The 24,169-nt window shown below is 37.9% G+C and overlaps 2 protein-coding genes across 16 annotated transcripts in view; one reads left to right on the top strand and one right to left on the bottom strand.

Moving 5' to 3' along the window:
- Window positions 1-5,927, top strand: part of LOC100735470 (ADP-ribosyl cyclase/cyclic ADP-ribose hydrolase 2-like) — a 31,078-nt gene extending 25,151 nt beyond the window's left edge. For 2 of the 3 annotated variants that reach the window (XR_010040784.1, XM_063229883.1), the window contains one exon: window positions 5,575-5,927. Coding sequence is in view for 2 of the 3 variants with exons in the window: in XM_063229883.1 (XP_063085953.1) it covers window positions 5,575-5,680 (106 nt within the window). In the remaining variant the exon portion in view is untranslated. Of the gene's footprint in view, window positions 1-4,676 lie in introns of all 3 variants that reach the window. The other variant, XM_063229882.1, reaches the window with a different exon arrangement.
- The window catches only part of LOC100735196 (F-box/LRR-repeat protein 5-like), a 51,082-nt gene that overhangs the window by 6,835 nt on the left and 20,078 nt on the right, over window positions 1-24,169 (bottom strand). For 9 of the 13 annotated variants that reach the window (XR_010040782.1, XR_010040783.1, XM_063229881.1 and 6 more), the window contains 7 exons: window positions 19,809-19,904; window positions 18,011-18,197; window positions 15,923-16,105; window positions 13,563-13,688; window positions 10,424-10,572; window positions 9,451-9,533; window positions 7,877-8,602 (listed from right to left, as the gene is read on the bottom strand). Coding sequence is in view for 11 of the 13 variants with exons in the window: in XM_063229881.1 (XP_063085951.1) it covers window positions 7,877-8,602; window positions 9,451-9,533; window positions 10,424-10,572; window positions 13,563-13,688; window positions 15,923-16,105; window positions 18,011-18,197; window positions 19,809-19,904 (1,550 nt within the window). In the remaining 2 variants the exon portion in view is untranslated. Of the gene's footprint in view, window positions 1-31; window positions 54-1,966; window positions 2,010-4,962; window positions 5,796-7,876; window positions 8,603-9,450; window positions 9,534-10,423; window positions 10,573-13,562; window positions 13,689-15,922; window positions 16,106-18,010; window positions 18,198-19,808; window positions 19,905-24,169 lie in introns of those variants that run through there. The other 4 variants (XM_063229874.1, XM_063229879.1, XM_063229877.1 and 1 more) reach the window with 4 other exon arrangements.

Raw genomic sequence — 24,169 nt, 5'->3', positions numbered from 1 at the left:
CCACCCAACAACATCAGAATACACATTCTTCTCAGCAGTACATGGATCATTTTCTAAAATAGACCATATATTAGCTCACAGAACATATTTAAACAAGTGCAAAAGAGCTGAAATCATCCCTTGCATGTTATCGGATCATAGCGCTCTGAAATTAGAAATTAATGATAAAAGATACTGCAAAAATCCCACAAACACATGGAAACTGAATAACACACTCTTGAGTAATCAGTGGGTCACAGAGGAAATTAAAGAAGAAATCAAACAATACCTAAAAGAAAATGAAAACACAGATACAACTTACCGGAACCTGTGGGATGCAATGAAAGCCGTCCTGAGAGGAAAATTTATTGCACTGAGTTCCCACATCAGGAAAACAGAACGAATACAAATAAATAACTTGATGCTACACCTCAAACAGCTAGAAAAAGAAGAGCAAGTCAAGCCCAAAGCCAAAAGAAGAGAGGAAATTATAAAAATCAGAGCAGAAATCAATGCAATAGAGACTAAGAAAACAATCCAAAGAATCAACAAATCAAAGAGTTGGTTCTTTGAAAGAATAAATAAAATCGATAAGCCCCTAGCCAACCTTATTAAAAAAAGGGAAGAAAAAGTTCAAATTCATGCAATAAGAAATGAAAAAGGAGAAATCACTACAGACCCAATAGAAATACAGAAGATCATCAACACCTACTTCGAAAACCTCTACTCTCAAAAGTTTGATAACACAGAAGAAATAGACAGATTCTTAGAAGCATATGAAGTGCCAAAGCTAGATGAAGAGGATGTAAAACTGTTGAATAACCCAATCTCTGTTACTGAAATTGAAAATGTAATTAAGTCCTTACCCATCAAGAAGAGCCCAGGCCCAGATGGATTCACTGCAGAATTCTCCAAGAAATACAAAGAAGACCTAATGCCGACACTCTTCAAACTGTTCAATGAAATTGAAAGGGAAGCAATCCTTCCTAAGTCGTTCCTGGAAGCAAATATTACTCTAGTACCAAAACCTGAGAAAGACCCAACTAAAAAAGAGAACTATAGACCGATCTCCCTAATGAACACAGATGCAAAAATCCTCAATAAAATATTGGCAAATAGGATCCAGCAAATCATCAAGAAGATTATACACCATGACCAAGTGGGATTCATCCCAGGAATGCAAGGATGGTTCAACATACGCAAATCAATAAATGTAATCCACCATATCAATAAAGCCAAAAATAAGAATCACATGATCATTTCTATAGATGCAGAAAAAGCCTTCGATAAGGTCCAACATTTATTCATGATAAAAACTCTACAGAAAATTGGAATAGATGGTCTTTACCTCAATATAATAAAGGCCATTTATGACAAACCAACAGCCAGCATCATTCTAAATGGCCAAAAATTGAAAGCCTTTACTTTAAAATCAGGCACAAGACAAGGATGTCCTTTATCACCACTCCTATTTAATATAGTACTGGAAGTACTAGCCAGAGCAATTAGGCAAGAAAGAGAAATAAAAGGGGTAAAGATAGGAAAAGAAGAAGTTAAGTTATCATTGTTTGCAGATGACATGATACTCTACATAGAAGACCCCCTAAACTCCATTGAAATACTCTTAGATACAATAAATAAATTCAGTAATGTGGCTGGATACAAAATCAATACTCAGAAATCAATAGCATTCCTATACACGAACAACAAAATTACAGAGAGGGAAATAAGAGAAACTGGACTATTCACATTAGCAAGCAAAAAAATGAAATATTTAGGAATTACTCTTACGAAAGAAGTGAAAGACTTATACAGTGAAAACTATAATACACTGAAAAAGGAAATTGAAGATGATCTCAGAAAATGGAAAGACATCCCTTGCTCATGGATAGGAAGAACAAACATTGTGAAGATGGCCATTCTCCCAAAACTCTTATACAGATTCAATGCAATCCCAATAGAAATACCATCAACATACCTTATAGATCTAGAGAAATCACTCCTAAATTTCATCTGGAACCAGAAGAGACCTAGAATCGCAAAGGCAATTCTAAGCAGCAAAGGCAAAGCAGGAGGCATCACAATCCCTGACTTGAAATTATACTACAAAGCAACAGTAGTAAAATCAACATGGTATTGGAATCAAAATAGAGGCGAAGATCAATGGAATAGATTAGAAGATACAACCACAACTACAAACACACTCAACCACCTTATCTTTGATAAAGGAGCCAAGCAGGTTCACTGGAAGAACGATAGTCTCTTTAATAAATGGTGCTGGAAAAACTGGCTCTCCATTTGCCGAAAACTAAAGCTAGACCCATGTCTATCACCATGTACTAAATTAAAATCTAAATGGGTCAAAGATCTGAATATTAAAACAGAAACACTAAATCTACTGGAAGACAAAGTGGGTAGAAACCTTGGAGACATAGGAGTAGGTAGAGAATTCATGAACAGGACTCAAACCGCACGGGAAACACTTCCCAGAATCAATAACTGGGACCACATCTTATTAAAAAGTTTCTGCATGTCAAAAGAAATCTCCAGCATAGTGAAAAGAAAACCCACAAACTGGGAAAAGATTTTAGTGAACTCTCTCTCAGACAAGGGACTCTTGTCTAAAACATATAAAGAATTAAAAAAACTCAGACCTCCAAAATTCAAAGATCCAATCCAAAAATGGGCATCTGAGATGAATACGCAATTCTCAGATGAAGAAATGCAAATGGCAAATAAATATATGAAAACATGCTCATCATCATTGGTCATCAGAGAAATGCAAATTAAAACCACACTGAGATTCCATCTCACTCCTGAAAGAATGGCCAGGATCAAGAAAACCAACAACAACAAATGCTGGAGAGGCTGTGGGGAAAAAGGAACTCTCCTGCACTGTTGGTGGGAGTGTAGACTGGTACAGCCTTTGTGGAGGTCTGTCTGGAGGTTTCTCAAAAAGTTGGGATTGGAAATCCCATTTATTCCAGCTATTCCACTTCTAGGCATATTCCCAGAAGAACTGAAAGCATCATACCACAGTGATTTATGTGCACCTATGTTTATAGCAGCACAATTTGTAATCGCCAGATCTTGGAAACAACCCAAGTGTCCATCAACTGAGGAATGGATAAAAAAGTTGTGGTATTTCTATACAATGGAATATTATTCAGCTATAAAGAAGGATCACATTGAGATATTTATCAATAAATGGGCGCAGCTTGAGACCATACTCATAAGTGAAATAAATCAATCTCGCATGTATGAATACCGAATAGTTTCCCTAATGTAAGTAATGATTCAAATATATGAAAATATGTGGCAATCATGATTCCCCATTATGTGGCCTTGAAGCCTTATAAAATTTTCACTTATTAATTAGAAAGGCTTTATTCCGGGCTTCTTGATATGGAAATATTTGAAGCTATAGTATATGAAGTTTTATCCAAATATCTCAAGGAAAAAGACAGACACTATGGTAACTATTATTCTTTAAAAAAATTATTTAGTTATTTCTTATGTTTATTTTAATTAAGGGAAAAATTTAAAAAATTAGGATATATAATAGTAACTCTTTTCGATTTCCTACTAACTTGTTTTGAAGTCCTGTAATGCTCCCACGATCTTGTTTTGACTGATTAGACTCTGTTCCATTCTGTGGGATAGTATCAGGTCCGAGGGTATAGGCAACTACTTTGAAGGCAGTAAGATTCACTAAGATGCCCATTCTGGTTTGACTATTGTCTCCTTTGGAAGTCCTGTAATGTTTACAATGTCTAAGTTTTATTGGTCTTGTTCTCTACTGTTTTGTCCAACTTTATAATATCTAATGAGATAGACAAATCTTTTTAAGGAAACAAGAGACAACGTTGATAACTATTGTTAATAACCGTATACTCTGTTCTACATCATGTGCTAAGTCTATCCTTGGTTTTCACTGACAGCTTTGTTCTGCCATATTTGACTTTATTCTCCCCCCCCAAAAAAGTAATAAGAACTAAGGAGTAATAAAATCTAAAATGTGTAAATTTTGTTGTAAAAAGAGAGGAAGGGGAAAAAAGAGCTCTAACGGATATAACAGCAAGTGTGTATAGGGATGTTGAATAGCTGACTATATTAATGTTTTTGGATCATTGAACACAGCTGTTTGTAGTCTCTCTGTTTGAATGTCTACTTTGTATTCTTTGATACTGTGATTTGAGCAACTATTTCCAAGATGATAATATGTAATCTATTAACAGGTGATTTCTTACTGTTTGTTATGCTTTTTTTTGTAGTTCTGTATTATATGTAACCTTACACTGCTTTGTTTTGTTTTGTGTTTTTCTCTTTTTCCTCTTAAATAAAAAAAAATAAAAATTAAAAAAAAAAAAGAATTAATTATTAAAACCAGAATAACTACAAATGGTGTATCAAACTGCCTCAAGTATAACCCATGTCAGCAAGCAGAGCTTATGAAGATAAAATTTGACGAAGCGAAACACAGAGCATGAACAGGGACATGGGAAGCAAAGGAAACCTAAGCTGTGCCCTTCCACCTGTCGGTGGTAGTGGGCGTACATGATAGAAGCAGGTCTGAGAACGCGAACTCCAAGCCACTAACAGTCGTTACTTCTCGGAGGGAAGAAAAGAGATCACAGGGCACTCTCATGGTTACTGTATTTCTTTCTGTGTTCTTTTCTCTTCTATTTTCTTTTTAGACGCTCTCTCTGTGTAATTCATGCTGGCCTCGGGCTCATCACCATCTTTCTGCCTCAGTATCCTGAGCGCTGGGATTGTGGGCAGTACCCCCAAGCCTGGCAAGTTATCCTTACACTAATCATTTGAAAGCAGAACTAGTGAATCTGGACTGTGAGAAACTGAACCAGAAGTGTAATTATAGAAAATTTCCAGAAGGGGGAGCCCTAACACAAATTGGAAGGCAAGGTTCTTTCTGCCGGCAAAGGGGCCAGCAATGTTCAAATAGGAAATTTCTTAAGGCCACTCTTCTGGTGCCATCAGATTTATTTTCCATCCAACACTAGGTAGTTTCAGGATTTCTAAAATTCATGTTTTAATTGATTTTACAGAATTCATAATTTCTGTTTTCAAAAATCCAGAGGTCAGCTGCTATGAACAGGATTGACTTTGGTATGAACAGCATTGACTTTTGACCATCCAAGAAGTGGGCTAGGTGAAGGAAGCAAACTGCAGATTCCCCGTGCTGAGAAAGAAAGGGAGAGAAAGAGAAAGAGAAAGAGAAAGAGAGAGAGAGAGAGAGAGAGAGAAAGAAAGAGAGACAGACAGACAGAGAGACAGAGACAGAGAGACAGAGAGACAGAGACAGACAGAGAGAGACAGAAAGACAGACACAGCAAGACAGAGAGACAGAGATAGGGTGGCTGGCTGTGTCTGTCTGTCTGCTTCCTGGAAGAACAACCCAAATTACCAGTGGTGATTCTCTCTGGGAAGGAGGAATGCAGATCCTGAGAGACCTAGTTTTCCCTTTATACCTGTCTGCCCTAGTTAACATTTTCTGGAAGGTGCATGTGTATTGTGGAAAGCAGGGGTCTCAAGGCAAGCAGGACTGATGTCTTTTGTTTCACTGTTAATTTTCAGGTCAGCAGCACTGACTGGAGGGGGAGCCGCATTTCAAGTTCCTGAACAGAGCACCACCCTGGTCCTGCTTCTGTCAGTGGCTGTGGCCTGGGGTTTTCCAGAGTGAGGAGAAGCTCCTCTCTGCTGTTTGAACAGCTGTGGCCACGCCTACCTGCCCTGGGTCTTCTTTCATTCTGCATCAGGTCCTGCCACTTGGTTCTCTTCTCTGAAGATGTTTCTTCCTGAGGAAATGTCGTTTTTCAGTGAGGTTCATGCTCAGGACTCCAGAAACAAGAAACTAATCCCATCCCTTTTAGCAGGTTAAATCTGCTGCCTTGAAAATAAAGCAATTTTTGATTCCTTTATTTTAACAAGGGCACCAAGTTTCATGACCCCTGATGGTTGCATAATCTTATAAAACAAATATTTAGAAAATTCTATTAGAACAGTATTTTTATTTTCAGAATTTTTCTAAATCTCCATGAGTGCAGGATGTAGGCTTGTAGATACTTGAGATCTACGTATCCTATAATATACATATATCAGATATGTAAACATTTACATAGAAAGAGATTTACTGAGAGGCTACTTATAGTAGGGGCAATCCAAATGTCCAGTTACATTTACACACTGACTGGAACTGCTTAGCTGTGCTTGCTAAGGCTTGGGCTGTCTGTAGGGTACAATATCATACAACAAGTAAAAGCCACGCTTACCAACACAAATGTCCTTCAGCAGAGAGCAGGTAAATTACCTGAGGGGCACCTACGCCCTGGAACACAGCTGAGCAACGGAAAGTATCAGCTGCTGATGCCTCTGCACCGATGTGGATGAAACTCAAATCATCCCGACAGGGGAGGAAACCAGACCACACGTGTGTGCCCTGTGTGATTCTGTTTATATGAGGGCACAGGAGGACAGGACAGTGGGAAAGAGGGCAGGCCAGGAGCTGCTGAGGCAGAGAGGGGAGCGGATACGAGAACGAGGCAGTGGGGCACATTAGAGGGGCTGGGAGAGGAAGCAGAGAGTCTGGTCCTTTTTTTTATTTTAAAAAACAGATTAAAATAAAAGAGGACATAACAAAATAGGTCAGAACAGAACACAACGTAGTGTTTCACCACAAGACAACCCGACATAACAGTAGCTACCACAGTGTCTCTTTCCTTGAAATATTTGAGTATACTGTCATGCACTATAGTATCAAACATAAGACGGTGTAAAACCATTCAAGGGAATGAAGGTATTATAGGATACTCAGACCCAACTAACAGAAAACAAACAAAGGTTACTAAATTATCTCCTTGTCCATAAAAATTTTGTTTATACTACCACATATAATAAAATCCAGTGCTGGGGATTTAGCTCAGCGGCATAAGCACCTGCCTTGCAAGTGCACGGTCATGAGTTCAATCCCCGGTACCAGAAAAATTAAAAAAAAAACCCAATAAGATACAACATGGTAAAACTGATGGAGACAGAACAACAAAAGGTTGGTAGGACTTCAAAATGATATCATATTAAATCAGCACTAGCTATTATAATGTCTTGTTTTCTTCAAAATAGCTGGTCATACTATCACAGACAATAAAATCAAACAACCCATAATAAATACATTCCAACTAATGAATGAAAACATTATAAGATTTCAAAGCAATATAGTGGGGAATCATGATTACCACATACTTTTATGTATTCTTACCATTTCTTACCCTAGGGAAACTATTCGGTATTCATACATGTGAGTTTCATTATTTCACTTATGAGTATGGTCTCAAGCTGCGCCCAATTCTTTATAAATATCTCAATGTGATCCTTCTTTATAGCTGAGTAGTACTCCATTGCATAAAAATACCACAAGTTTTTTATTCATTCCTCAGTTGATGGACACTTAGGTTGTTTCCAAAATCTGGCTTTTACAAATTGTGCTGCTATAAACATGGGTGCACATACATCTCTGTGGTATGATGCTTTCAGTTCTTCTGGGAATACGCCTAGACGTGGAATAGCTGGAACAAATGGGACTTCCAATCCCAGCTTTTAGAGAAATCTCCAGACTGGCCTCCAAAATGGTTGCACCCATCTACATTCCCACCAACAGTCCAGAAGAGTTCCTTTTTCCCCACAGCCTCTCCAGCATTTGTTGTTGGTTTTGTTGATCTTAGCCATTCTTCCTGGAGTGAGGTGAAATCTCAGTGTGGTTTTAAACCCCTTTTGTCAACTTTCTTGTTTAAATAAATACACTGCAAGGGATAATTTACATCAAGCTTTCCTATTTGACATGAAAATGAAAGTGTGACCATTTCCTACTCCTTTGGTTACTCACCTGAGACCGTGGTCTGTAATCTGGTAACAGCCAGACAGACTGAGAAACAAAAGTACACGTCCAGTCTCTTGATCAGATTTTTCACTCCCAAACTCAAGTAAGTCTTTCCTCCTAGGCAGTGTAGTCCTTAACGCTTTCCTACAAATTGCAGAAGACTCTGGGAGTGCTGACATAGTTCTTAGAGCTGTTCCTGTGCAACAGAATGAATGGCCACAATAAGCAAAGGCCGGAGAAGCGCAATGTGGCTGCCAGCAGACACTAGTCCTTAGTCCAACAATATCCTTACTGTAACAACCAGACGAGGAGCAACTGAAGTTGGATGCTGTTTCCATTACACAGAGACTTTCAACGTTTCTGTGTCTCCATTCCACTGCATCTTCAATATCAGCCAAATCTTCAGCATCTAACATCCACACATACGGAGAAGTAAAACCTTCAGAAGAAACAGGCTTAGTCCAGGTGTGCTCACTGTCTATTTCTTCTGCAATGCCTTTTTGAGTTAAATCACGCAAACAGGAATACTGCCTGGTAGACTGCATAGTAATGTCTTTGTCTTTCCATTTAGCTGCAGTAATTCTGCTTGGAGTAGTTTTCAGGAAATCATTCTGATGAGATGCTAGAATCCCAAGAGCTCTAGAAATCTTCTCTAGAGCCACATCTGTGATCTTCTCACATCCCGACAGATCCAGATGCCGAAGACTTTGGCAGCAACCAAGCCAAGACCAACTACAATTAAGAGATAACAAGACTACTAGTATATGTTGTTAAATTCTTCAAAATTATCTGACTACATTTGTATAGTTGGATGTTAGAAAAACAGATTTTACATCTAATATTATCATGCAAGTATCTGCTAAATATTTACCGTTACAAGGTAATACTTTTGGTGTTAAGCATATAAAAACAAAGTGACATTCATTAGAAATTAACAGTACTGCTAACATAACAGATAGGATGGCAGAAGGGTAAGTATAAAACTTGTTTATTATCCTGAACGTAATTGGCAGGGCAAAAATATTATACATGTATAAGAGAAGGACAATATCTAAGGCTTAATGGAGGAAAGTACGTAAGAAACACTATCCAGAAATTAGGTAACTGGCCTTAGACAGGAGAAAGATCTTTCTCTCTGAAATAATATACTAGCATGGGAGGGGGCACACCGGAATAAAGGGGAAATTGGTAGTATACAACAAAACATAATCTACAGAAAGTAGATGTGTACAGAAAGTACAGCTGGAATGAGTGGTACTCTAAAAATACAAAGGAAGCTGTGCCAAAGGGCGTAAGGCCAAATGAAACCTTACACACATGCAGCACAAATCCACGGTTGTAAAGCAAAGCTCAAAGGCCTAATACAGTCAGTACCTGGTTACAGATATGGCAAAATGATAGAAATTTTGGATCAGCTGGGAGTAGTGGATAGCAGAAAAAGAAATGGACGCTATCAAATTATAGCCAAACAAGATGAGCAGTAAAAAATAACAGCATGATTAAACTGTCATGATGTAAATGAACGAGAAAATAATTCCACTAATAATCCATTATAGTTTAAATATTTTAAAATAACTAACCTGTCAAATGCAGAATCGGAAATGTCAGTCTGAGTAAGATCCAGATGCTCCAAGTTAGGGCAAAGCTCTAAAATCTGCCTAACCTAAGGGAGAAAGAGCTGCCATAAAGATCAGCACATCTTTAGTCAGAGAAGCAATAGGCACTCACTAGTAAGTATAATCCAGTGGTCCTCAAACTCAAGTGCATGTTTAAAAAAAAAAAAAAAGTCACCTGAATAGCACATTGCAAATACATATTCTAGGCTCAAATCCCTGAGAACCTATGTTAATGTTGTGAGGTACCACTTAGGAATTTCTTTCCCAGTATTGGGGACTGAACCCAGAGCCATTTTAATTTTTCTAATTTTGAGCCCGGGCTGGGCTTGAACTTGCAAACCTCTTACCCCCGTCTCCCCAATGCTAGGATTTCAAACATACATAAGCTTGACTGGCTGCAAACTAATGTGTTTTAGAAGTCTTCAATATACACTGAAGTAGGAATTCATAAGATGCACTTTCACAGACATCATTAAGGTGGTTCAGGACTGAATCCTAGCACTCTGGGAGGCTGAGACAAGATCATAAATTTGAGCACGGTCTTATATAATGATTCAGCAAGACCCTGCCTCAAAATTTGAAGGCAAATTTTTTTTATAACAGCTGGAGATGTAGCGCAGCTCTCAGGTCTTGCTTGGGTTCAATTACCAGTACTGCAAAAACCAAAAACAGTGATTTTATTTCACTTGACCATCTTACCAACATCTGAGTACAGTATTTAACCTTTCCCAGTCTGGTTATCTCATCCATAACATGTAAGCAATGATACTCACGCAAAAAAGATTTTTCTAAGAACTAAAACAATACGAGACTCAGTAGTGTACATCTATTCAGAAGGCACTCACCATATTATTCCCGTAATTAAGCTCAGTAATAAACCAAAGCTGTATCACTACTATTTGTCTTAGTTTCCAAGCTATTGCTAACATGTACATACCATTTTGCTGGAAACTGCAGAGCTGTATGCCAACACTAAAGTTTTTACAGAAGTACCGACATACGGCAGAACATTATGAATTAAGCCATGGAGTAAGCGTTTTTCCATTTGCGCAATGCTGATAGCAGTCGACTCCTCTGCAGACTCTTCTGTAAAGATGAATTCAAAAATCTAAGATTTCAACACACTAATTACAATTACAGTACTTAAAGACTAGCCAGCTGTTTAACTATGAAATATTTTGTGCTGTCTCTAAACTCCCTTCTCAAGCAACTCCAATTTCAGGCAATAAAGTAAATTTTTAAAAGAACTCTGCATACTTAAAGATAGCAATGCTCTTCAAGGGAAAATAGAATATATATCAAAAGAAAAGACACATGGTTAAATGTATAATCAGTTATTCTACTGAAATAAGGACACAAATCTGAACATATATGAAATGACACTCGGCCTGAACATAATGAATCAAGCAAAGGAAGGTATCTTAAAATCATTAAGAAGTTAAAAATGAGCATGGCCCACCCCCGTAATCCCAGGGAGGACAGAGCAGAGGAACTGAAATCCCGAGCCCAGCTTGGCCCCCTTCTCATTGACACTTTCTCAAAGTAAAACAATTTTTAAAAGGACAGGGATGTATTCAACTTGCATGTTTACAACAGGTTGCACTAATATAACCACCACCACACAAAAAAATTTATTTTAAAATGCCAGTTTTATATTTTAAAAGATACTACATTAAAAAGGAACTAATAATTTTAAATATTTTCTCAAGATTCTATTGTTATTGTCCTAATTATGTAAAGGCCTAACTTGAATCTCTCTAAACAGAAAAGTTTAAAGTCAAGGAAGACTAATTTAAAATAAAAGTGAAAAAAATAAAGTAAAACAGTGGACAAAAGGATTATAAATGAAGAAAATGATTTGTAACTAATTGCTTCATATTTGTATCTATTATCTTAAACTTCTCCTTCACCAGACACATATGTAAAACACAAAGAAATAAAAATTCTCTCAATGAGCCCTGTTTACTCTACTACGACTTCATTTCCAATCCTTTACTTTCTGTAGCCCTCCTTATGTACATGTGCACTGCTTACTGTAAAATCTCTACGAAACACAAAAACGTGGTGAGTGGTCGGTCACCTCCGCCTGAGGAGTAAAGACACCCAAGCTGCACACAGTGCTGAGCAGAAGGCAGGTCCACAGGGGAGCCTGGAGCTCACCCACAAATGAGATGGAGAACACTGTCTTCCAAATGACTCAATCTGTTTTTCCTTTGGGAAGGTAAGGTAAGGAAGGCAACTAAACCCCGTACTCACAGGTGCTAAGCATACAAACCTTAACTCCAATCTTCATAGCTTTCTTTGTTTGGGTTTGGTTTTTTGAGGTGGGGTGTCACTAGGTAGTGTAGGCTGGTCTTGAGCTCACTTTGTAGCTCAGGCTACCCTCAAACTTGCCAGCAATCCTCCTGTCTCAGCCTCCCATCCACTAGGATGACAGGTGTGCACCACCACACCTGGCTCTTCTCTCAAGTATTCAGACAAACACACAAAAGCCTCGATTCATCCTCTATATCATAGATTCTGGGGTTAATTTTCAAGAGATGAGACATCAATTCTTCCCTAAGGTGACAAGCAAGACTTCACCTCCTTTGAGTTTTCACTCAAATCTAGGGGAAACTAAATCACTCTTTTAAAGATGGCAACTTCTTCCCTTTCTTTCTGGCACATTTCCCTTCTTTTTCTCCACAACACTTCTCCGCCTCCCATCTCCATGTTTTCAGCTCTACAAGGCCAGTGCACTTTCTCCCCTTCTGCTCATTACCGAGTCCCTCACACTTGGACAGAGTCCCCCCCACCCCCCCACCCAGGATGCACAGCAGCAGGTCTGAGCGGATGCAACTCCCCTCACAAAGCACCTTCCAAAACCAGACACGGCAGTTCTCACTTTCCACATTTAGCTCCCACTGGAGCAGCTGTAAGTAAAATACACCATTCTAACCCAGAATCCCCTACAGTTTGTTTTAGCAGGTAGAAAACTGTTATTTTTCTACTTCATTATCTCTCAGTAGTTTTTTTCTAGAATGGTATCTAAAACAGAACTTCTGTCTTCCTCCTCTACATCCAAGAACAGCATCCATACGCACTTCTACTACAGCATTTTTCATTACATACCTTGAATTGAGAATTATGTATTCTAAATTCTCCTCCACCTCTGAGTTCTAATTGGATAGGAAAACATTCTGATAAACTCTTGAACTTTCCAAGTACATAATGAATGGCTACGCTATGAAAGTGTATCTTATGACTTCCTATCTCAGAGTGTCATTGGATACTGCTTAAACATGCTAGTTTGCAGCCAGTCAAGCTCATGCATGCTTGAAATCCTAGCACTGGGGAGACGGAGTGAGAGGATTGCCAAGTTGAAGCCCAGCCTGAGAACTTGGCAAAACCATGTCTCAAAATAAGAAAATCTGTACCTTATACACTGGGCCACAGATAGGTAAATGAAATTCTCAGTGTTTAAAAAAAATGTCAATACGTTTTTCTAGATAAATACAGCCATTGATAAGCAAGGTTAGGGAGAGAATAGCCAATTATAAAAGTTTCATGTATGAAAACATCTGGAGGGGTTGCAGGGCTGAGACTTAAACCCAGAGCCTTCCACACAGTAGGCAGGTGCTCTGCTGTTGAGCTACACCTCAACCAGAATCTTCAAGGACAACTCCCTCCAGAGGCAAGTGTTACAACCTTACAGATGAATAAGCACTCAACACCTCATCTCCTTCCTCGGGACACAGACAACTCAGTAAGGCTGAGGAATTGATTCATTAACTGCCTCTAAAAAGCACAATGTAAGTGATGAAGTTCTGTAATAAATACACTTTATTCTCATAGGGGAACTGGGTATCATTTTTAAATTTTAATATAAAGACACACAGGAAGCAATACAATGCACATTTAAACCACTTCAATTAGAATAAATTTTGTTTACTTATTATTCCTTCAAATTTTAAAAAGTAGTAGGCTTAAAAACAAATTTCTTCCAAAAACACCAAACACAGGAATGTTAGCAATAAGCACTAAAATGTCAGCCACTAAAACAACATGTACTAACTTTAACGCCAAGCCCAGCTCACCAGATTCGTCTATATCAGCATCTTCATCCCACTCCTGAAAAGCACGACTCTCATCTCGCCTGCTTCTCACCCATTCTTCATCGGGCTCAGTATCAAGGTTAGCAGCAGGACCACTGTACCAGTCCCCTACTCGGTGAACAAACAAGTGAGAGTTACAAAGTAAGATAAGAAATCTATTTTTACCAAACAAAGATACCTATTTACAATAAAAATCTCTATACACAAAAGATGTACTAGCCCCAGACAATGAAACAGCTATTTTTAGAATCACTTAAAAACTACACTTAAATAAGTAAAGCATTCAATTTCAAATGCACTGAAAAGAACTGACGGTGTGACTTCAGATAAAATTATTAACCAACCATACAACAACTGACATTTTCCCAAAGTAAACCTTACTCTTCAAAACTATGGAAAATAATTACAAAAACTTATAGTCTGCTATATGCCTGCTATGTATCTACTCTCTATGTACAAGGTTTTTCAAGTTCACCTTTTATACAAACAAGCTCAATGGTTATAATTCCATTTCCAAGGAAAATAATTATCAATAGTCTTACAGGCAATTTTTAAAAGTCATTGAAGCAGCCTAACCTTTTTCCCCTACTGTGGCTTCACAGTGGCTTCAGCAATAGCCTTATTACGATGACAAGCACAAGTCAGAAAAATGTGGGTGGACTCAAAAAGGAAAAATTAAGGTAAAGCAAAAGCATACATTTTTAGACCCTGGAGATTATACTGCAACTTAATTATATCATCATGAAGTGAGGCAATACAGAATTTACTAAATTTTTAACATTACATCTAAGTCAGAGTTTCTCAACCTACAGAACACTGACATTTTCCATTCTGTGGTGGGTGACCTAGAGGCTATAGTATGATTGGCACAATCTTGACCTCTAACCCAGGTTGCTAGACTCCAGTATAATATCCAAACACAGAAAAAGCAGAACTGTCTTCCAGATATTTAAGTATACATTGGAAGAAGGTAAAGCCACTCAATACAAATGCCATAAATAAACATATTACTGGGATTCTTTGTTTACATATATTAGAAACAAAAAAAACCCCATATTTAAAATTCAGGTGACTTCATAAAAGTTAGCAGAGGAAATCACATTTGATAAGAAAGAAACCTTAGTAAAAGTATTTCATACATCCATATTTGCCTTTTTACTCAATATTCCATCATCCTATTAAAAATTAATTCACATAAAGATAATTCTATTCATTTGAATTATACAAGTCAATTGCAATATTCCAAATAGCTTTACTCAAGAAACATTAAATAGGTTTGGGGATGTAGCTCAAAAGCACAGCACCTGCCTGGCAAGCACAAGGTTGGAGTTTGACTCCCAGTATCAAATAAACAAACAGAAAAATGAATAAATAAAACTAGTATCTACCACTTATTTTTAAAACACTACAAGCTGAGATGCCATGTTCCTGTGGTTCCAGCTATGCAGGACACTGAAGAAGGTGGGTAACAGGTTACAGACCAGCCTGGGTAACACCACAAGCCCCTACCTCAAAAACAAACAAACCAAGAGACACAAAAAAAGTCCTACATATTACTGTAACAAACTGTTTCAAGACTTAAATTTAGTCAGAGAAAATGATGTGACATTCATATTTGCATGTTAAAAGTCACACAGCCACATGTAAGAGAAAGTTATTTTAAAAGTTCATATGAATTCTGAGTTAATACTCACATAGAAGTGTTACTTCAGTGACAGAAAAACGTGGATCATATTACTTGCATTTAACCCATGACTGCATTATATCCTCAAGAAAAAAATTTTTAACTGTTCACATGTGAAAGTAACTTACCACAATGAAATGGGTATGAGACTATGATTTAGAGAATGAGAACTACCAACCACGCGCGTGTGCAGACGCGCGCACACACACACACACAACTTCATAGAATTTATTCTGTACTTTTAGAATACCCAAACTAATTATGTAGACAGTTATGAAAATCTGTGACATTTACTTTTAACCTTTTACTATGAAAAACTCCAGTCAAATGCTGAAAGAATTGTTATAACGAATTCCCATGCATTCAACAGCTACTTCAATAATTATCAGTCTTTCCAATTTTTTAAATTCCCTTTTCCAATTGTTTTTTTCTTACTATTTTGAAGACAATGGTAGACATCATATAATTCACATGGCTACTTCAGCACTGCTATCTTTTCTGAAATATATACCAAGAACATATCTTTTAAGTATGAAATGCATTTTTTGGCAATGATCTCAAGAATTTCTCTTCCTACCCTTCTAAATGACTATGAGTATTCATCTAGAAAAATGTACTGACATATTTTTAAAACAAATTAAAAATCCCATTTACCTACCTCTGGCCCAATGCACAGGGTAAAGATGTTTCCAAAGGGATCCAGTTTTTGCCAGCTGAGACCATTTGGTGCTGACTTGACTGCACCGGCATAATTCTTGAGGATTAAGGTAACTGAAAATCGACAGCATTACCTCAGGTGGAAGATGGGTTATACCTGTTGAGTGCTCTGCCACTTCTGCTTCTGAAATTTATAAAAAAAAAAAAAAACTTTAGCAGGAAAGGCTGTAAGAGCAAATGTAGTAAGAAATTAAAATTATGCTTTATAAGCAAAGCACAGTGCCTGAAGTTAATTCCTTTCTGCTTACAGGATGTGAAAAGGAAGTAACACCTAATAGAGGTAACATGCAGATACTGAGCTTGTCAAGAACTCGTAGTTAAACTATCACAGCCCAGATCACACTTCTTCAGTGAGAGCTACAAAATGAACACAGAATTGACTTCCTCTTACAAAGACATCACAGAAAAAACAATACTCACTTTATAGTATAAGTAGCATCATTTGAAAAAGGAACCAAACAGGTTACACAGCTTTAAATCAACAGTAGCAGAGTCAGCCAGATTACGAGATCTGCAAGGCATTTTGAATGACATACCCATTTTCCATTCATACATTACATATATCTGAGTTATCTTTACAAAGCAACTTAAATATAGAAATGCTATGACCAAATCTGCAACACTTTTTAAATGTAAAATATCTTAAGACACAACGCAAGACAATTTGCTTTGAAGGACTGGGAAAATTAAATATAATAAGTGTGATGCTTTTAAATCTCAAGTTATAACTACAATTAAACCAGATGCAACAGGTCTTAAGCTTGGTAGCTAAGGCACAAGCTGCCTTACACAGTAAAGCTTACATACAAGTTTTATGGGTTTAATCATAGCCTAACTTATACAATCATTTTTGTTTCAACATGAATCTCAGCTACTTTGCTAAGTAAAATGAGAAAAGATCAGTTTAAAAAAAGTTGTAGACTATTTGAACAGCAATGACACTGCTACTGCCCATCTAGAAAAAGCAGAAGATTTTTATTAGCCTAAGGATGCCAATTGTTTATTGAAGAGTGTTTTAAAGAGAAAGGCTATTGAAGACAAATAGAAAAACTAAGGAAGAAGTAACCCATTAAGAAAAAAAGGCAAGCACACATTATCTGCATTTCTTACTTGTATTTGCAAATTAACTACACATAAAAAAACACCCCCTCTCCTACAGTGCCCTGAGTATCACCAGGTATAAACTAAGAATGGCAAGTAGGGAAAGATGGACGTAAACTGCGGTGTTCCCTGACGTACACCAGGGTTACGTCCCAGTAAACCCATCAGCAGCAGAAGGTATCCAAGGATGAAAATGCACTGAGTGCACCGAGGCTGTGAAACTCCTCACGGCTCAGCGCCATGGTGCTGCAGCACCACTGCACCTCCTTCCCTGTGACCAAAGGGCTGGGTGGGAGCGCGACACCGCACACAGGTGGCCGGGAAAGATGAAATTCAGTATCAGAGTTATGGTATGTGAACCATCTTTCTTGTAACGTCAAGAAATTGTAAGTTGGACCACAGTAGGTCAGGAACTACAGCTTTGAAAAGTCATGAAAAACACAGAGAAAGATAAAAGCAGCCACTATGGTAAGTGGAGCTCGGAAAGTCTGAGGATACTGCAAAGGTGTTCTGTACGTGGTAGTTCTCAACAATTCTGATTAGACCAAAAAACAATTATTAATGTGCACACACAAATTTATCCAAGAAACACTGCACTGCATATGGCCCGAGTACATGTTAAATTATTAAAACACTACATTTAAAATAGAACCTACTATCTTCAGTTACATGTTCTGTTTATTTAGTTTGAGACAGAGTCTCACTTTGTAGTTCAGGCTGCCTTCAAACTCAAAGAGATCCTTCTGCCTCTGCTTCCTGAGTGCTGGAATTAGGGGAATGTGCCACATACCCAGTTCTCCAATTACATTTACAAGTACAAACAAACAGCTTTTAACTGATTTAAATTATTCCTCAGATAAAATCTACAAATTCTAACACTGTCAATGGTACTGAGCTAATAAATTATTCTCTAAATACACTCTCTCACCGGTATCTGATTTTTCATCCACAGAATATTTGAAAAACTTCTGTCGTTCTTCAGCCTGATTCCACAGGCTAAGACCTCTAAGGAGTTCTGCAGTGTCCTTCTGAGAGCAGTGTTGTGCAATCACTTTTTTCTTAATATCCTTAAGCTCTTCATAGGTAAAATATTCCATTAACATGGGTTGAAAAACCTAAATTAAAAGACATTCCAAGGGAAGCTACTTAATTTTATTCTACACTCTGTAGACATTAAAACAGTTAGTATCTTAGGTGTAGTATTATGACCAAATATGTCAAAGACACAAATTCAGTTATTACTATTATTACTATTAAGTTTATTCAAAGAAGCAAAGAATATGGTCCCCCAAAGTCCTTTTTTAAGTCGTTTCCCCAATAAATCAGAGCCTGAAAATTTTACAGCATCAGGACAAGATTTTCCTTTACAAAATTTGTAATACAGGGCCCCTATCTCAAATGAGAATGATACCCAGTACACTGGAAACAAAAGTCACATGTCTACTGGGACATTGACCACTACTGTTTCTGAACTTTGGAGATACACCCTCAAATCAGTATTTTAGTGCACTGGTTCCTCTGAGAATTATCCATGAAGATTTTTTCTGCAAAATAGATGCTCAGTGCCAACCTTCAATTTATAAGTTTTACAGGTGGAACCAAAGTTTTTGTTGTTGCTGTTTCATAGGTAACTGGAAAGCACATCACAGATTGAAAACCACTGCTCTAAGACAGATGCAGTGGTGCACACGTGTAATAAAGGCTACCTGGGGTCTGAGGTGGAAGAATCACAGGTTTAAGACCAGTGTTGGCAACATAACAAGAACCTACCTCAAAAAAGAAAAAAAGAACCAAAAAGGAGGACGACTGGAGTAACCCAGTGACTACGATGCTGACTGCACGCGCTGTACCGCAGGGAGCTAGGGAGCCTTCAAGACGACCCTGTCAATTCATCCCACTGTCTGAACTGGCTCCCAAAGGGCTTACCTGCACGTTTATGTTTTGAATCCAGGAACTTCACACAGCTACAGTCCCCGCCCTTTTTCTATTTCATTATGAGACAGGGTTTCCATTTTACTGGGAGACAGGGTTTTATAAAATCACTAAGTTTTCCACGCTAGGTTCAAATGTGTGATCTTCCTGGCTCAGCAATCCTGAGTGCTGGAATTAGAGCCCTGCATCTGTATATTTTCTTAATTTACCAATTTGATTATAAGGTGAAACCACAGTTGAGAATCACTACAATAACAGCTAAAAAATTAACTGTTTTCTTATAAAATACTTTGTATCTTACCATGATACACATCCCATAGTAGAGAGAGAGGAAATGTTGTTCTCACCCAACGATATTCTAATACATATACATTTGTCAGAAGACTGATAAACTTAAAACTACAACTTGATTTCTAAACTCCATTATTCAAAAATAAATTATTAAAGTCTTTAAATTCAGCATAAATATATTTTTAAATTTATATAATCATCAACAGATTCTGAAAAGACACTAGGGGATATAAAAGGTTATTCATGTATAACAGTGAAAACTACACATGAAAATATACATTTCTGGAGTAAATGAGACCAAATTATTCATTCACTAAAGGCAACAACCTTTTTAATAACTAATTTTCCCCCTGGTATTTGTTTTCACTTACCAAAAGGAGCTAAAGTCTATTCTCCATTAACTGGACTTACCATCCTATGCATTATTTCGAAACTCCAAAGCAAAATGGCATTGTAAAAATTTTATAAATTTAAATCACAATGGGAAAAAAAATCGTGCTTACCTCTTCCTCCTCTTTCATGTGTGGAAGAAAATCCCTTGTAAAAGCCTCCAATCTCTCTTTCAGCTGTTTTGCATAATTTAACTGCTCATATTCATTCTGGAATCAAAAAATGATATGCCATCAAAGTTTTGTTCATTATTTATATTATGCCTGGCACCAAGAAAGTAAGTCTTAAAAGGTGACAAGAAACCTCAGGCCAGGGCAGGGGGCACTAATAAATAACAAAATGGTCTCTGTACTTTTAGTACAAAAGCTAAAGAATTAAACATAGTAGCCAAGGATGGTGGTGCATGCCTGTAATCCCAGTACTTGGGAGGCTGAGGCAGGAGGTTCACCGTGAGTTTGAGGCCAGCCTGGGGTACACAGTGACTCAAAACAGCCTGCACTACAAAGAAAGACTCTGTCTCCAAAAAACAAAAAGGATTAAACATGGCAGAATAAAGACCAGCAGCAAAATTCAGCCTTTTCACAATCTGGCATCGAAACACTTGGGCACCTGGAAAACAACTTGGCAAAGAGAAAAAAAATAGATCTCCAGGAATCAGGAGGGAGCTGACAGGAAAATTAGAACTACAGAGAAGCTAGAGAAACAAAGCACAAGCAATGAAAAGAATGAAGCAGTCTAGAAAGCTCCCCCAGACAAGGGAGATCAGTCTCCACTGAAACCAGGTTAGCCTGGAGGTCAGAGGCCCCAGCAAGAAATAATAGCCAGCTGGCAGCACCGGCTATGAGTACTGGAAATTGGAGAAAACAGTGCGGGCCTTGACTTTGAAAATAATTCTTGCTGAGTGTGGTGGTGTATGGCTGCAATTTCAGCTCTCAGGAGGCTAAAGCAGGAGGACTGCTACAAGTTAGAGGCTAGCGTGGGCTCATAATGAGGCCACCCTGAACTGCACAGCAAGACCCTGTCTCAAAAAAAAAAAAAAAAAAAGAAAAAGAAAAAGGAAAATAATTCCTTTTCCAGAGAAGACTGGAGTCAGAGAAATCCAGAGCAGCATCCAGGATATTTGACAGGGTTTAATCAGGAGTCATTCTGGGAAGAAGTTCATTATTTAAGGGTAATTACAGAACAACTCTGTTTCAGGGCTCCTGATGTCACTTACTACAGGGACAGGGCAGAAGGCCAGAAGACAGTTGCAGAGGGGATGCAGGCCAGACACAGTCACCACTGAGAACTTTAAGCTCAGGCTGGCAAGGACAAGTAAACCCATACCAATGGTCAGAAGCCAGGTAGGCATGGAGGACTTTCAGAGGGGCCTGGGTCTGGAAGCACAGGCATTAAATATAGCAGTCAGCTCAAAGCCCTGTTCTGCTGTCTGCAACCAGCACAGAACTCACTGATCTGTTTGCTTTTCCCACCTGCCAACATGAGCATATACTTTGGCTTGATGGTTGCCACAGCCCGGGGTATATGGACAGAGGGGCCATGGCAGCAAGAGACCACACCTCTGAGAACCACAGGCAGAAGGTTAGGCAGAGAAAGCAGTGACCTGGGATGCACAAAGGAGCATGGGAAGTAAAGCTGCCAGACCGACTGCAGCCTCATGGTGTATACCACTGACTTCCCGTACCAAGCAGGAAAGACAAAGCAGGATTCAGAATTCACACACAAAACCACCAGTGTGGAATACAACCAGGTCACAGTAGGTCCTCCAGGTCACAGGTCACTCCTATCCTTCCTCTCATGTCTACTAGATTCCAACCCTGCAGATCCTAGAAAGAAAGCATTCCTTCAAAAACAGGCAGGAATCTGGACTCTTCTTTTTTTCTTTTAGCAGTTCGGGATGTAGTTCTTTTTTTTTTTTTTCCTTTCTTATTATTTTCATTTTTTTATTTTACTGCTTTTTCTATTTCTTCTTTACTGATACTTTTAGCTAATTCTACTGATTTCCTTATATGCTTAATAGAATCTTTTATGTCACTTTTCTCATCTCCTCATCCTAATTTTCAAACTTCTTGCATTCTCCTGTTTCTACGCTCTTTATGTGTATAACCATTAAGTTTTATTGTTTAGTTAAGTTTATGCTGTCATCAATGAATTCTTTCCTATTTTAATGATGGTACACTTATTGCATTTAGCAGGTATTAATTATGTGTCAGTATTTAGTTTGCCTGTGTCTGTGTCTCTGAATCACACAGATGCTAGGTTAGAATTACAAATCTTTTTTTCCTTTTTTTTTTTTCCGCTTTTTGAGACAGTGTCTCACTATGTAGTGCAAGCTGACAATGAACTCACTATGCAATCCAAGCTAGCACAGACTCATGGTACTCCTCCTGCCTCAGCCTCCTGAGTGCTAGGATTACAGGCCTAACCCACCATATCTGGCCCACAAATCTCTTCAGGCAGTGAGACTGAAGTACAAATAAAAACCCTACCAACTAAGAAAAGCCCAAGTCTGGATGAGTTTATTACTAAATTCTACCAAATACTTCATGTAAGATCTGACACCAAAACTCTTCAAGCTCTGTAATGAAATTGAAAGGGAAGGAGTACTGTCAAAGTCATTCCAAAAGCTAACATTACCCTGACTCTAAAACAGACAAAGATCCAACAACAACAATAAAAAAAGAGGTACACCAATATCTTTAATGAATATACATGTAAAAATCCTCAACAAGATACTGGCAAACAATGCAACAAATCATCAAAAAGATCATACACCATGACCAAGAAGGCTTTGTCCCAGGAATACAAGGATGGTTCAATCTACACAAATTAGTAAACACAATGCATCACAGTTGCAAGGACAAAAATCATATGATCATCTCAACAGTTACAAGAAAAGCCTCTGACAAAACCCAATATCCCTTTATAAGAAAAAGTGAAGAAAGTAGGTATAGAAGGACTTTATCTCATTATAGCCACTGATGACAAAACTACTGTCAGTCTACTAAAGGATGAAAAACTGAAAGCTTTTCCTCTAAAATCAGGAACAAGACGAGGATATCCACTATCACCACTCCGGTTCAACACTGTACTCAAAACATTAGCCAAGAGCAATTAAGCAATGAAAACAAAAGAAAGGTATGTATAAGAAAGGAAGAAGTCATACTGACATTATTTTCAAATCATATGATTCTCTGAACAGATCCCCCCCAAAAATCTCACAAAATAATGAAAGCAACAGTAATGTAACAAATACAAAAATCAACATCATTCCTGTACACTAATAATGAACTGAAAAATTTCCGGGGGGGGGGGGACCATTCACAATAACACCAAGAAAAATTCAATACTTAGGAATTAACCTGACAAAGTGAAAGACTTCTGCAACAAAAAAAGACAGTGCATTGGAAAAAAAAATCAAAGAGGACATCAGAAAATGAAAAAATTACCCCTGTTCCTGGATAGTTAGAAGGAAAATAGTCCAAATAGCCACATTTCCAAAATTGATACAAAGATTTAATGCAATTCTAACAAAAATATCAACAGTATTCTTTACTAGGCTGGAGAAAGAAACGCTAAACTTTATATGGAATCAGAAGACACCCAGAATGACAAAAGCAATCCTGGTCAGTAAGAGCAAACCAGGGGTCACTGCAATCCCAGGTTTGAAATTACAAAGCCACAGGGAAAAATATAGAACAAAACAAACGAACAGAACATGCCACAGACACAAAAACAGACATGAGAGCCTGGAGTGAAGGCACAAGCCTGTAATGTCAGCACTCGAGAAGCTGAAGCAGGAGGAATGAGAGTTTGAGGCTAGCCTGGGCTACAAAGTGAGTTCAACTCCAGTCAGGACTACACAGTGAGACTGTCTCAAAAAGATAAAAAACACAACAACAAAAAAGACATGACAATCAATGGAACAACCCCAGGCACATTCAGCTATTTGATCTTAGACAAAGGAATCAAAAACATAGGAGAAAAGAGCGCCTCTTTAATGAATGGGGTAGGAAAACTGGTTATCTACATGTAGACTGAATCTAGACCCATATCTGTCACCACCATGTACTACACTAAAATCAAAACAGATCAAAGAACTCAAAACAAAAACAGCCTGCTACAAGATAAAATATGTATAGCTCTTGAAGTCATAGACATAGGCAAGGACTATCTAAAAAGAACTCTAGTTGCACAGGAAATGGTATCAAGAAATGGGATTATATCAAATTTAAAAACTTTTGCATAGCAAAAGAAACATTCAGCAGTGGACAGGAAATCTACAGAATGCCCCCCCCCCAAAAAAACCATTGCCAACTAGTTCTCAGAGAACTACTAACTAGAATATATACAGAATTCCAAAAAAGTAGATTCCCCTAAATAAAAGATCAATCAAAAAATAGGCAAGTGAAATGAACAGACATTTTAGGGAAAAAGTAGAACAAATAGCTAATACATGATGAAATGTTCAACA

The sequence above is a fragment of the Cavia porcellus genome, unplaced genomic scaffold, assembly GCF_034190915.1.
Source record: "Cavia porcellus strain 051 isolate PalLab524CR breed Dunkin Hartley unplaced genomic scaffold, mCavPor4.1 scaffold_18, whole genome shotgun sequence".
NCBI lineage: Eukaryota > Metazoa > Chordata > Mammalia > Rodentia > Caviidae > Cavia > Cavia porcellus.
Note: the sequence above shows the minus strand (reverse complement) of the source record. Positions and strands in the feature narration are given on the sequence as shown.